Source organism: Phyllobates terribilis, unplaced genomic scaffold, assembly GCF_046119375.1.
Source record: "Phyllobates terribilis strain yellow unplaced genomic scaffold, ASM4611937v1 Scaffold_5__5_contigs__length_657084704, whole genome shotgun sequence".
Taxonomy (NCBI): domain Eukaryota; kingdom Metazoa; phylum Chordata; class Amphibia; order Anura; family Dendrobatidae; genus Phyllobates; species Phyllobates terribilis.
In genome coordinates, this window is record NW_027362765.1 from 469,862,031 (window position 1) to 469,876,859 (window position 14,829).

The 14,829-nt window shown below is 40.5% G+C and overlaps 1 protein-coding gene across 5 annotated transcripts in view; it reads left to right on the forward strand.

Moving 5' to 3' along the window:
• Positions 1-1,010: 1,010 nt before the first annotated feature.
• Positions 1,011-14,829, forward strand: part of SLC16A9 (solute carrier family 16 member 9) — a 30,037-nt gene continuing 16,218 nt past the window's right edge. For 2 of the 5 annotated variants that reach the window (XM_073685461.1, XM_073685465.1), the window contains exons 1-3: positions 1,161-1,481; positions 7,847-7,901; positions 9,152-9,369. In XM_073685461.1, coding sequence (XP_073541562.1) covers positions 9,174-9,369 — 196 coding nt within the window. In that variant the 5' untranslated portion in view covers positions 1,161-1,481; positions 7,847-7,901; positions 9,152-9,173. The other 3 variants (XM_073685462.1, XM_073685464.1, XM_073685463.1) reach the window with 3 other exon arrangements.

Here is a 14,829-nt window from a genome sequence, read left to right on the forward strand (position 1 = left end):
GCGACCGCTGCCGTTTGCAGGTCCTTTAGTCTACCGCGAGCTGCCGGCAAGCCAGGACGTATCGGATAAAGACTCTGGGGGCCATCAGAAGGTAAGAATAATATTTATTTTTTATTTTATTCTTTTTTTTACAGGTACTATGGTACCCGGGTCCAGAGGAGAGTCTCCTCTTTTCCAAATCCGGATACCATCCACACATTGAAACGCAAGTCAAGACAAGGACACCGGGGGCCATCAGAATGTAAGTATATATTTATTTTTTATTTTTTACCATTCTTTCGGTCTCAGTATATAAATCCATGCCAGTTGCATGGATTTATATAGTGTGACCAAGTTGTCAAGCACTTTCCAAGTGATGCTAAAATCGCTTGGAAAGCGCTTGACAACCCGCATGTGGAAATGCATGTGAAGAACGCTTCACATCTGCTTGTCCCTGGCAGGAAAAACGCATGTACAATCCGCATGTACAATCCGCATGTACAATCTGCATGTACAATCCGCATGTACAATCCACATGTGTTTTTTCTGCCAGGGAGATGCAGAAACGCTCAGGAAAAAATCTGGAGCATTTCTGCATCGTGAGCACATAGCCTTAGGCATTAACTTAGCAACTTTTTCTTCAGACAGACTCGGTCCGAGGAAAAATTTGAGTATGTGCACGGCCCCATAGTATAACATTGGTCCGAGTGCGATCCGATGTTTTGTTGAATCGCACTCGTATCTACGGTCGTCTGCACGAGTTCTGTGTGGCCTGCAATTGCACTCGGTTTTCCCCGTATTGCTTAATCTCATTTTGTACAGAATTGCATTTTATCAATTACAATTTTTGTTTATTTTTATTTAAAAAAAAAAACAATTTTATTATCTATCCGCAAATTGCTGACAAGTGGAAAAAAAAGGATATGAAATTCCCATCGCTTATCTTTTCGCATCACATGATTTTTTTTTGAATGTTTTGGATGTAGCAGAAGGAGAGGACATATATAACGCGTGCAGTACTTGTGGGTGTAAATCTAGACGTGTTATTGATGACACTGGTGATAATGCAGCCTGGGAAAAGACTTGAGCACAATGACAGACAGGCAGGAGAGAGGTGCAGCAGTGGGCGGCTGTAGGGCTTCTAGCTCTTTGTCACCAGCCCTTCTCTTCACAAGGTACCATTTAGGGATCTTTGTGCCAACAGCTATGCGAGCGCCTGGGTTGTCTGTGCATTTTGCAGCACCTACCCCCCCCTCCCTTCCTATTTCATTATCTTCCACACTCTGCAGTTATGGGAACTGGTTCAGACTGGACTGATGTCAGGCAGGGAAAGGAGGTGAAGCGGGGTGGAGAAGAAGAAAGAGGAGGAGGAGGGCACCATATAATGGAGACACAAACAAAAATATTCCTTCTCCCTTTCTGCACCGTGACTCCTCTGTGGTAAGGTGGTGGGTGCACTTGCAAGCTCGATCCTGGTGCTGAAGCTGCGATGAGGTCCGCAGGTAAAGCCGCATGCTTTATTTCTGTTGGCTTGCTGTCATTTTGTAAATTTCTTGCCTCTAGATATTTTCATATCGTCTCTGAGTTATTATATTATTATTTCGCTTTCCTTCTCTAAATTCTGCTTCCTGATGATAAAGCTCATCCCGCTATCGTGACATGATTACACTTCTCTCATCCGGACTATCCACAATGTTTTTTTCTGTTCACAAAAAAATCCAAAATTTTTGCAATTAACCCTTGGAAGCTTCTGGGCTTTTTCGGTATTATCCACATATACGGTCAAGTTTTCATGATTTATTTTGCAATGTTAACAAGCTGAATTGCTCGGTGGTCAGCACTGTTGACTCGTTGGGGTCCTGAGTTTATTTCCAACCACCAACGACATCTTTATAGAGTTTGCATCTTCTCCCTGGGCTTGTGTGGGCTTCCTCTGATTTCCTTCCGCACTCCACTGAAAGATGTTGGAAGCCATTTAACATGTGATTTGCATAGAAAATTAGGCATGTAACAGTTTTTTTTCCCAGATTCAGTTTCATAAAACACATTTATGTGCAATAGTTTCTCAAACTGCAGAAAAATCACAACTGACAAAAAAAATAGCATCGCAGTTATTCGTACGATGCACTTATGTGCAATTTACACATTCCTTGAGAAATGAGAGGTTAGAGAGGTTTTCTCAAGATTGCAAGTTATCCCCTAACCATAAGATAGATAGGGAATAACTTTCTGTTCAGTGGGGGTCTCCTAGCAGGGACCCTCAGAGATCCTGATATCAGATTTTTGGAATCCCAAAAGCAGGGCTCTGAGGAGCCTAGTCTTGACTGAAGTAGAGATGCAAATGCTGGACCGCTGCTCAATTCATTGTCACTGGGACTGACAGAAATAGCAGAGCGCTGCTCTCCAGCAGTCCCATAGACAATGAATGGAGCGGAGATCGAGCATGTGCACCTCTGCTCCATTCAAGAGAAGGCTCTTCAGAGCCCCGTTATTGGGATCCCTAGGGTTCACAGCTACTGGACCTAGAGTGACCAGCACCTATCTCCTATCCTGTGGATAGGGATATCTTGTGATTTTGGAAAAAAATCCCTTTAGAACAGATGTTATATGTCCAGTGATGAATGACAATATAGTTGTAATTTATTGCAATAATCATTTTTCAGACTAGACTCTCATACATACTGTTTCTTGTTTATTAGCACAATGTTACAAGGCTGCTGTACTACTTTAGATACCCAACTCCAGGCCAGAGGTCACAGAGTTAACAAGATATTACCGTTTCAGTTAATGTAGTAATGAAAAATTAGACAATTTTCTAATATTCTTTCTGAACCAGTCCCTTTCCATTCTCAAGATCTCTCCTAGAAGAATTGCTAATACCCTTTGACAAAAGAACCGTTCACAAACTGTACACAATCAATAAGTGGCATCATATTAAAGGAACGCTTCATTCGACATTTAATTAACGAGGTCTGGTTGGGACAGAGGTGCACAATAGGGCAATACCGCAAGAGAAATGAGGGAGAGGGAGAGTGATGGTGGTGCTCACCTGGGGTGGTTGGGTGGACCTAACACCTAGAAGAGCCTGAGAATCCGCAGCTGGAGGAAAAATTCTTCCCGATAGCAATTCCCTTTAGTAGAGAGATCACGGTACCTGGGCAGCCCTTGTGGAAATAAAGAATCCTCTATGGTATAAAATGATGGTTTTTATTACACCAAAACGTTTCGGCGACAGACTGGCACCTTTTTCAAGGTTAAAAAACAAACAAATATGATTTGGGCTTTTCTAACCTTGAAAAAGGTGCCGATATGCGTTGGTGTAATGAAAAACCTTCATTTTATACCATAGAAGATTCTTTATTTCCACAAGTGCAGCCCAGGTACCGTGATCTCTCCGCTAAAGTGAATTTCTATAATTAACGACTCTTTTTAATTGTAAAGTGCTGTGGAATTTGTTGGCGCTATATAAATAAAAATTATTATTATTATTATTATTATTATTGATTCCTCCTGTCTGTTCTTATTTTTATTGCAATCTTTTAAATATATTCAGTTTTAGAAATTTCAGTGTCAATTATAGAGAATCACATGTGAACAGACAGCCATCCCATACCTCACTCAGCTAGCTATTAATTCAGAAAAGTGTAACTACAGGGAGGATTGCATCAGTGCCCCATATACAGCTCCAATCTGCCTATCCCTAAGATAAAGGAGTCACCCGAAGCTCCCGAGTCCTAATACCTCAATTACAAAGTGTCATTTATTAGTTTGGCTTTTTGGGTCACTCAGACATCAAGGCCCGGGTGAGTCATCTATCTCTGCTTCCCTAGTGGGAAGTTTATATCAGACTTTCTTAGACATCTTCATTGTCTTTTAAGAGGAGTTATAATTAGGTAAAAATAAATCTCCTACTCTTCAACAGGCAGTCACAGAGTTAATTTCATAATATAGCTCCAAATCATTAAAGAGGACCTGTCACCAGGCTAACAGTGGGCAGTTTTTCCTCTTATTTTATTCCCACTGTTTCCCTGAGTATTCCATTTTTTTGTTGTTTTAAAATCCGCCATGCGGTTCCAGAGATATGGGCCTTTTTAGTTAGTGCTATTTTTTATTGTCTTTACCAAGGGGGCGTGTCTCACAGGGTAATTAGACACAACTGCCTAAAGACATGCCCCCAGAGAACCGTGTGAACCAAACCCACTTGGTAAAAATCATAAAAATGAGCAGCAAGTAGAAAGGCCCATATCTCTGGAACCGTATGAATCAAAATGAATCAGGGGAGCAGCAGGAATAGTATAATAGCAGAAAATGTGCACCTTTGACTTGGTAAGAGATCCTCTTTAAGGTTAAAGGGAACCTGCCATGTGGAAAATTGCAATTAACCCGTAGACATAGAGTTAATCTGCATGTTAACAGTGTTCTGAAGCCGTGTGGCGCTTGCACTGAAAGCCCCGCTGCCAGGAGAAAATTAACTTTATTCCTCCTGACAGCCTCAGGCTTTCAGTTCAGGAAGCATGGCCGGCTGTTACCACACCTCGGCACTGACTGACAGCTGACTGTGAAGTGTTTTAGTCCAGGACCGGCTATCAGTCAGTGCAGGGGTCGGGTAACAGCTCACTATGTACTGAGTGGTGATTGAATATGCGCTTCTATGATTGAAAGTCATTGCATTGAGTAAAGTTAATTTCATCTCGGTAGTAAGCTCCTGAGCTCCCTCTATTGGTGGCTGAAGACAGTCAGAATTGTATAATTTAGCTCTCTAACTATTGAGGAGATTCAGAGTTTTGTAGCATGGAAAAAAAAGTTCCAACAGCTATAAAGGTAATACTTTGTTCACAAATCAGCCAAAAAACATGTATGTAGTTGTTTTGTTTTTTTTTCTTCTGTTTGTTTTTTAACCCCTTTACAGCCTGTGACGTATTAGTATGCACAGGCTGTAATCCCCTGGTTCAGTGAGGGCTCCGGCGCTGAGCCCGCACTGAACCAGGCACATGTCAGCTGATTATTACAGCTTACATGTGCCCGCAACAGCCGCTGGTGGAATCGTGATCCACCCGCGGCTGTTAACATGTTAAATGCTGCTGTCAATCTCTGACAGCGGCATTTAACAGCGCCGCTCCGGAATCGCATCACTTACCCCGCCCATCGGTGACCCCGTCACGTGATCGCGGGTCACCGATGGGTAGTCATGACAACCCTGGGTCTGCAGCAGACTCCAGTGGTTGTCATGAGCTGGTCGCTATGAGCGCCACCTAGTGGTCGGCGCTCATAGCACAGGACCATTTCTGCTACATATAGGTGATCTGCTGATCATCTGTATGTAGCAGAGGCGATCAGACAAGTGCTGCTTCTAGTCCTCCTATTCAAAAGAAAATAAAAAAAAAACCCCTACATACACATATTTGGTATCGCCTCATTCAGAATCGTCCGATCTATCAATATGAAAAAAGAATTAATCCGATCGGTAAACGGCGTAACGAGAAAAAAATTCTAAACGCCAGAATTAAGTTTTTTAGTCGCCGTAACATTGCAATAAAATGCAATAACGGGCGATCAAAAGATCTGATCTACCCCAAAATGGTATCAATAAAAACTTCAGCTCGACGCGCAAAAAATAAGCCCTCATCTGGCCCCAAATCCTGAAAAATGGAGAAGCTACAGGTCTTAGAAAATGGCACTATATATATATATTTTTTTTTTACCAAACTTTGGATTTTTTTTTCACCACTTAAATAAAAAAGAACCTATACATGTTTGGTGTCTACGAACTCGTAATGACCTGGAGAATAATAATGGAAGGTCAGTTTTAGCATTCAGTGAACGTGGTAAAAAAAATAAAAAAAAAACATCTGTGGTATTGCACTTTTTTTGCAATTTCACCCACTTGGAATTTTTTTCCTGTTTTCCCGTACACGATATGGTAAAACTAGTAATGGTGTTGAAAAGTACAACTCGTCCCGCAAAAAATAAGCCCTCATACGGCCATATTGACCAAAAAATAAAAACGCTATGGCTCTGGGAACAAGGGGAGCAAAAAACAAAAATGCAAAAACGGAAAATCCCAGGGTTGCGAAGGGGTTAAAGTTCTGCTTACAAGTGAATATTCCCTTTATGCTATATTGGATGGTTGCACTTATACATTGAAGCAGACATGATAGAAATACAAGACAGGCTTTGAGGAGTGTGGGAGAATCCCGTATGGAACCTTGGAGCCTATGGAAATGACTCCAGTCTTCAGCCCTGCGATGACGATGACGGCCGATGTGTCACTTACAGTAGTTTAGAAATGGACACGTTGCAGCTGAGGAATGTTAACAGGCAGTGACTAAGAGGAAGTGATTAAAAGCTTCTGGTTCCCAAAACTGGGATTTATCACCTAAAGGGAAACCCTTGTGTTACATGAGAACGGCCTATTTATGTATAATATACACACAATGACCGGTGTCATTACTATATGTTCTTACGGTAAGCTTTGCCTAGGGGTCGTCTATATCATAAATAAGGAATTTCCAAGGCCACCGTCCCATCTTAGTACATCTCAGCACCAACAGCTGGGCTGCAATGTCACAAGACCCCACAAACAGACTTTACGACTTATAATTCAGTTTAGTCTGGAGCTGCCAAGTCTTACGAGAGCAGAAGTTCATCCCTGGAAACCTGAACGCATCAACAGCTGATTCCTGGAGGCTTTAGTCAACATCTTTATTACTGCAGAAATAATCTATTGTGACCTTAAACGCCCCACAACCATTTATTCACGTATTTCTTACCAAAGTATATAGAAATATATCTTGGTAATGGCAACTAGTAAAGAGCAATTTAAAGGGGTTGACCACTTGAACTTTATTGTCATCACATGTGTTGGGGACATTATTTTGTGACATGTACCATATACAAGTATCAGGACGACCGTCTTAATTGGACGAGTGCTATCCATTGTTTTGACGGATAGAACTCATACCCATGTTATTCTACGGACCAAGTGGTCCAAGGAAAAAAAAAAGAAAAAATTGAAGTTTTCATGATTTGTCTCATGTCTATGGGACTGTGGAAAAAATTGGACCGCACTCGGAAGACATCTGAGTGCAGTCCGATTTTCAAGGACTGACATAATAGAGGTGGAGAAACTTTTTTTTTTGCCTCTCCACCTCCCGAGAAAATCAGATCCCACTCTGATCACACTTTGATCAAACTCTGTACCTCCAAATAGAATAAGGCAAGTGTGAACAGGTGCAAGCTGTCACGACTATTCGATATAACCAAGAAAATACGACTTCACTCTGAAACGCTATAATATGCAAACATTGAATATATGAAATTAGAACTACATTACTGCTATAGAAAATATGTTTAAAAATGAAGGTACTTAGTGCACAAATTGGCAAATTCATGAGAGCCCACCAGCCTCAACAAGTCTTACCCCTTTGATAGAACCCTAACCTAAAATGCCTCTCCCGGGCTGAAAGCATACATTTTTATGGACATGCAGGATCCAGTTCTAATTAAAAACACCTTAGGCTGATAGGAGGAGTGTTGATTAAAGGGGTATGCCTTGTTGCGTCTGGTGGGTTTTCATGAATTGGCCAATTTGTGTGTTGGAGCATGATGATGGACAGATCTGGTCACGTGCTCCATTCTGAGGACAGGATATCGGTGCAATCTATGAAGAAGGCTGAAATACAAGCGGGACTATGAGCACATTAGGAATGAGATTGATGTGAATGATGACAGTCTTTACAACGCTGTAGAATATGTTGGCGATATATAAGTAGACAAGTAAATCCTAGCACTCATCAGAAAATGAAAAATGCCATTGGATATGGAGGCGATGGTGATTTATGTAAAATCACGTCTTTTTTCTTGATAGATATAGATGATCTCTAATATGATGTGCACTTCTGCAGATTTCCAGATCCCTATCTGTAAGTAACAGTCCTACGTTGCTTTAGTTTACTACCAACCTTCACATATCCAAGGCTGAAAGGAACAGTCTAATAAGATACACAGTAGAGAGTAAAGTTACCATTCCCATGTTCAAAATGCAGTTTTGAGCTGAATACTAATTTGAGACTGATTTCCAAATTTCCAGATCAGAGGGTTAGAGTGGCCTGATTTTGGTGACAGGTTACATTTAATCAGTTATTGGGTGTAACCTAGAGATGTTCCATTTGGGACCTCACTCTTAGAGTTGCTAATTAAAACCTCTATTAGACACATGCTATAATTTTCTTCTTTCAAGTGGATCTGTTAGCAAATTTGATAATGCAAACTTCATACATTATTACATAGATGTATACATAGATCTCTTAGATTTGATGAGGCCGGTGTACTTACTTTGAAAATCTGTGTCAGAATGGCTATATAAAAATTACATGAAAATGAGTTTTTTTAAGCCCAGGTAAAGAGTGAAATTCAAGTGTACTCAGCTTCCTCCCATCTATTCAGCCTGACTGACAGCTTGCACTGAGGAGTGTGAGATTCAGCAACAGGGAGGATGAACACTGAGGAGCTGCCAGTTAGGCCAAAAGGCAGACATTAAGCTTCAACTTTCAAATGGGACAACGCAGCTATTCTGAAATGGATTTTCAAAGTGAGTACACCAGCCTCATCAGATCTAAGAGACCTATTTTTATTATATATGCCATTTATATTGCAAAATTTGATAAGATAATACCTACATATAACCAGGTAATGCTTAATGATTTAGAGCTCTGCTGCCAGTAGGTTTTAGTCTTCGGCATGTATAGTGTGAATTAATGTCAATGGTCAGTCATGACAATTTTGTAATACAAGCGTTCAGTACTTTGTTGGAATTGAGGACCATACAAAAGTCTTCCAAACTTAAGTAGGTACCAACCCATTAAAGTTAAAGGATTTTCTTCCAATGAGAACAATTCAATCTCTTAGCATCCCTACATTTCTATCTAGTGATGCTTCTTCGCTCCAAGTATCCTGCGTTATTACCATTCACTGCCTAAAGTCAAAGGACGACGTGATAAGACCTCCACATTGTTACAAGACAATAGCAGCAGGTTCCCATTAAAAAATCTAATTGTAGAGATTGAAAATCATCAAATCCATAGGAGAACATTAATGCAAACACTGCGTGACCTTTGGTTGTTCTTCATCATATTAAGCGATTTCTTTTATATGGTTACTTATATTCTCACAGAACCTTACGCAGCTGCTAAGAAATGACGCACCAGAAGCCACCAGATGGGGCATGGGGCTGGGTTATTGTCTTGGCCTCATTCTTTATTCAGTTTTTGTGCTACGGTTCTCCTCTTGCCGTTGGAGTCCTGTATGTCGAATGGTTAGAAGTCTTTGATGAAGGAAAAGGAAAAACTGCATGGGTCGGGTCTCTGGCAGCCGGAGTCGGATTACTTGCAAGTAAGTAGACATTTTTAATCATCACACCATTTTTTCATGCTATCCCCAGTTTTATATGATTAGGAAATACCATATAGCCTTGACGTCTAGTGATAAATATTTATAATTACACAGATATTGATACTTCTAAGTCATCACCATAGTTCCAACAGATGTAAAGCGTTAGTGAAAGAAAAATGCACGATTCGGACCATTTGGTTTCCATCTGCTTTCAATTTCTCAAACACGTCATTAGTAAATCAGATGATTTCCCTTATTGATACTTTAGAAGAGCGAGCTCAAAATCCGGGGAGGTTCTCTGATCTGTGCGATACCAACCTTGAAATCAAGAGTTGGATGGTAGAGTAGAGCCCCGTGATCCGATCTGGCCAGTTTTGGCTTCTTTCGCTATTTTGCCAATTCTCTGGGCCATAGAATATATTTGGAGAATTGATTCACCTACTTTTCTCATAAATTCTCCATAAGAAAATCACAACCATGGTGAATTAATGCAGTGACATCTGATTTTTAAGGATACATTTCTATTATAAACCTAGAAAACAATATTAGATCATGTACATCTTCTAGTGTAGATGTATGAAATCAGATCGCACACAGACGTCACGAATGTAAGAATCGGACATGCGGATGAAGATCAGATGAAAATTAGTTGAAAATCAAGTTTTCTGGATAAAACCCTGACAATTTTTCATATGCTCATCTACAGCCGGCCTTATTAATTCGAGTCTCTCACTATTAGGCATCCACAGACACAACACACAAAGACCATGTTCTCACATAGCAAAAATGCTGCTTTTTTATGCAATTTTTCATGGAGAACGTCTGCTGTATTTTACCAGGTCAAGCAAAGTGAATGAAGCCATTTATTGTCAAACTACTGTGTTTTCTCTTTATAAATCTTAATGACAACCAAAAACATCCAAATGACCCTGATCAAAAGTTCACATACCCCAGTTCTTAATACCGTGTATTGCCCCCTCTAACATCAATGACAGCTTGAAGTCTTTTTTGGTAGTTGTGGATGAGGTTCTTTATTTTCTCAGATGGTAAAGCTGCCCATTCTTCTTGGCAAAAAGCCTCCAGTTCCTGTAAATTCCTGAGCTGTCTAGCATGAACTGCGCGCTTGAGATCTCCCCAGAGTGGCTCAATGATATTGAGGTCAGGAGACTGAGATGGCCATCTTTCATCATTAAATTAGCAGGAATTTTTTTTAAAGTATTCTCTAAACGTAAATATAGATATATGTATATATTTGAGAAAATCTTTGTAGTTTTGCAGGAGGGGATAGGTTTATTATCTTTAAGGTCATCACAAAAAATGGAAGGGATTACATAACCTATAGAAACCTCTTGGCTTTTACCCTTCATAAAAGAAAAACTGGCTGCAAAGAGATCTGTTCAAGCTAAACCCCAAAGCTATATTTATTTATTCATTTTACTCACTTATATAGCTCCATTAATTCCACAGCACTATACAGACATCATCATTGCTGTCCCCATTGGGGCTCACAATCTAAATATCCTATCAATATGTCTTTTGATTATGGGAGGAAACTCACCCATACACGTGCAGAACATACAAACTCCTTGCAGATGTTGTCTTTGGTGGGATTTGAACCCAAAACTCCAGTAATGCAAAGCTGCAGTCCTAACCACTGAGCCACCGTGCTGCCCTATATAAATATCAGACTGCAAAATATAGAAGTCAGTAACAATTGTGACAACAATTAGTTTAGGCCTGAAATAAAAAGAATCTTTTTTTTTTGTCAAAGAAAAAGTAGAACAAAACAATTCCCTGTCTCAGGAACAAGTTTGTTTAGAAGGTGTGAATCCTTGTCAGTCAAAAAAATGGTAATGACATACAGATTATCAACTTGACACTTAAAGAAGTTTTCCAGTTTTGGTAAGCTTCTACTCCTCAGCTGCAGATTGCTTCAGAAAAGCAAACTGTGCCTTGTTCACCCTCCATGGGTCCATTGCTGAGTCTCCACTACTGCTCCTGGTGGCAGTTATTGTCTTCATCTCTGACAGCTGAGACTTGTGCCAATAATTCAGGTAGGGCTTTTGAGCTAAGTTTTTGCCTGTCGACGTGACAGCAGCGCTGCAGACGATATTAAACATCAGGAGTGGGTGACTTAGTGTTTGACCTGGGGAGGGTAAATAGAGAACATTTGTTCTTTAAAAACAAGCTGCAGGAGTTTGCAAAATTTGAAAATGATTTTAATGCATTACAGTCCATGATGCAATACATCTTAAATTGACACTTTCAATAGCTTTTGCTGCATCACGGATTCAATACACCATCATGGCTTCATAGCATGAAATCCAGACAACACAATGCGAACAGTAGTAGCCCGGAGCACCAGCTAAGCTTCTCTGCTGATGTTTGCTCCATAGAAATTCTTGCCAAGATTAATGAGTTATCTGAGGAATTAAAATGGGTTTAAAGTTTGTTTTTAGTTAAGAAAATGGCTAAAGAAAGACCTACTTTGTAACCAATTGCGGTGCATTATGGTGGTCATACATGGCCTCATACCAGCCCTGGTCTGATGCGGCGTGACTAATAAGTACGGGTAATTGAATGTAAATATAAAAATGACATTAGGAGGAATTTTTATATCCCCTACCCACTCCATGCTGGTTTTAAAACTTAATGCATACTTTATTATTTACCATCGAATGATTTATCTTTGATTACAGAGATTATAAAACTAATACGTATTCAGAGGATATAAAGTATATAACAATTAACCTTAATAAAATTATTCTTCTTCAAAATTAGATGTCAAACCAATGATTCTTATGACTTCCTAACATGGTACATGTAAATAGATAAATAATAGATCTATTCTTTTCGGATCGCTCCTGTTGGTTTCCAAATCTTAGCAAGCCCAAATCTACAAAAATTCCCAAAAAGTCAAATATTGCACAATTTTCTTAAAGGGGAAGTTGATGTATTTCTGAAGTGCATCTGTAAGAATCTGGACACTTAACATAACAGAAAACATGCAGTGGTAATTTCCAACACTAGGTCACAATACTAATGCACTGTAGGATGCTGCAAACCCCCATGATAAAGATGGGGGCAGCACGGGTGCAAGATACTGATGAAACAACCACTCCTAAACTTACCAATTCATGGAGTGGGTGTTCACCTAGTATTAGAATTGTACATGGATAAGGCTTGTATAGTGTGCCAGTCACACAGAGGTAGTGTGCAATGTCTGGCTTATTAGTGACGCCTATACTATTAGATCAGGCGGGCTGCCCAGCACTATATAAGTTCACTCCACATGGACAGACCCCCCCAATTCTGGTCATTTTTACATCATACAGTGCCATTTTTAATGGCAAAACAATGGACACTTCATCAGGACCTTCTCGACCCTTTTATGAGTCAACATAGTAGAGTACCATTGGTATCAAGCTTTATAGCAGATCTGGCACCACAATGCAAATGTGAACGAAGCCTAGATGAAAAACAAATCCTTGTGATGGTCTGGATCTGAACTGTGGTCTTCCAGGGTTATCCCAACTGCCAAAGACTGGGGGATATTACGACTCTACAATCTGTAAGGAAGACTATGCACTTGGGATAGCTGTTGGTCCAAATGACAGGGGCTTATGTGCTGCAGGAATTAAGGAAATCCATCCTGCCCGGTCTTTCTTTTGTCCTGAAATGTGCCATCAGGGAGAGTTGGAAGGCTCCCATATACATTAGATAGTTGCCGATCCAAACAATTACACAATTGATGTCTATTGTTTTTCTTAGCACTGATAAATAAAACTGCACAATTAAATACTGTAATTTGTCTTTAGAAAGTATTCTTATCTTTGTACAAGCACACCATTGTACTCACCAGTGGGAAATAAGAGTTATATTCTGCCCTGAGTATCTTAATAAAGCGGAATTACGGAAAGTATTGTGTTAAGCTTATGGAAATCTTTATATTAAATCCCCACATGCTCTCTGATTACTTAAATTATTAGCAAGCATGTAAATAACATATTTTGCAAGTTCACAAGAGGACAGATTTTCTAGGGTGCATGAGAAAGATTACCCCTCATAAGAGGGTTGTTGGTTATTTTGTCTCATGTAAGGAAGACCAGAAATTGAACACAAGGAAAGGAGAAGTATAAAGTATTAGCTCTTTCATAGACTAGTCCAGCAATCCCTTTTCATGGCCAGTCTGTTCCTCCTTTACTGAGAAATTAGTGTTTGAATTGATATTCAAATGAAGCTGAAGAGCTATAGTAGATCTAAAGCCTCTGTCACTCCAGCTCTATTTCCTGCCTAGCACAGCTGCCTCCCCCTGCTTGACTGACAGCCTCTATGCTGTGTAATGTCAGTCAAAGAAGCCATCAGTCAAGCAGGAGGAGGCATCCTTGGGCAGGGTATAGAGCTGGAGTGACATAGGCTTCAGATCTACCATAGTCATTTGCATATCAATTCAAGTGCTGATTTCTCAGTAACGGAAGAACTGATTGGTCATGTAAAGGTATTAGTGGACTTGTCTTTTAAAGAGCTACATGTGCATATAAATAGTTTACATGATTACCTTTAAGATCTCCATATAAATTAGATAAAAGTTAGCTGAACACACTGATTTAGGCTGGACTGAAAGACTATCCGATGTGTATAGGGGCTTACCGTCTCTCCCCCAACAGATGATGTCAGGGTAGATAAAGATCAGGCTCTTGGACCTTCTTTTGTTTTCAGGGAATATAAGCTGCTGCTTTTTCCTCTTTGGCTGCGTTCACACATTGCGTATTTCCCTGCGTTTTTTTATGCTGCGTATTTTCCTGCTTTTTTTACCTGCGTTTTTTTAAGCAGGTAAAAAAAGCACCTCCATTCACACACTGCGTAAAAAAGCGCAGCATAAAACGCAGTGTGAAAATGAAGGGTGACATGTGTAATGTCACACTTCATTTCAGTGTGACATGTGTACTGTCTGTGTCTGTGTGTCGTGTGTGTCTATGTGTCCTGTGTGTCTATGTGTCGTGTGTGTGTCCCTAGCAGTGTATGTACAGACTATGGATACTCACCTACCCGATGGATGAGAGACGCGTCTGCTCCGTCCCGCGCTTACAGCATCTGCCGTGAAGCGATCAGCCGACTGTCAGCTGACCGGCTTGTAATCAGCTGACCGGCCGGTTACAAGCCAGTTAGCTAACAGCTGATCGGCTCACCGGCAGATTCTGGAAGCGTGGGATTGGAGCGGACCAGACGCCTCTCCCCTGACATCGGGTAGGTGAGTATCCATCCTGCGCCTCCGTAAAAAAGCGATGGAATTACGCAGTGTGTGAACACCGCTGCGTAATTCCATCGCTTATAATGGGCACAATAGGAGAAAACGCAGGACGCAGCTGCGTAAAGAATTGACATGCCAATTCTTTACGCAGCTGCGCTTTCCCGCTGCGTAAAATTACACAGTGTCTGAACGGCAAAGTGAATTTCCCA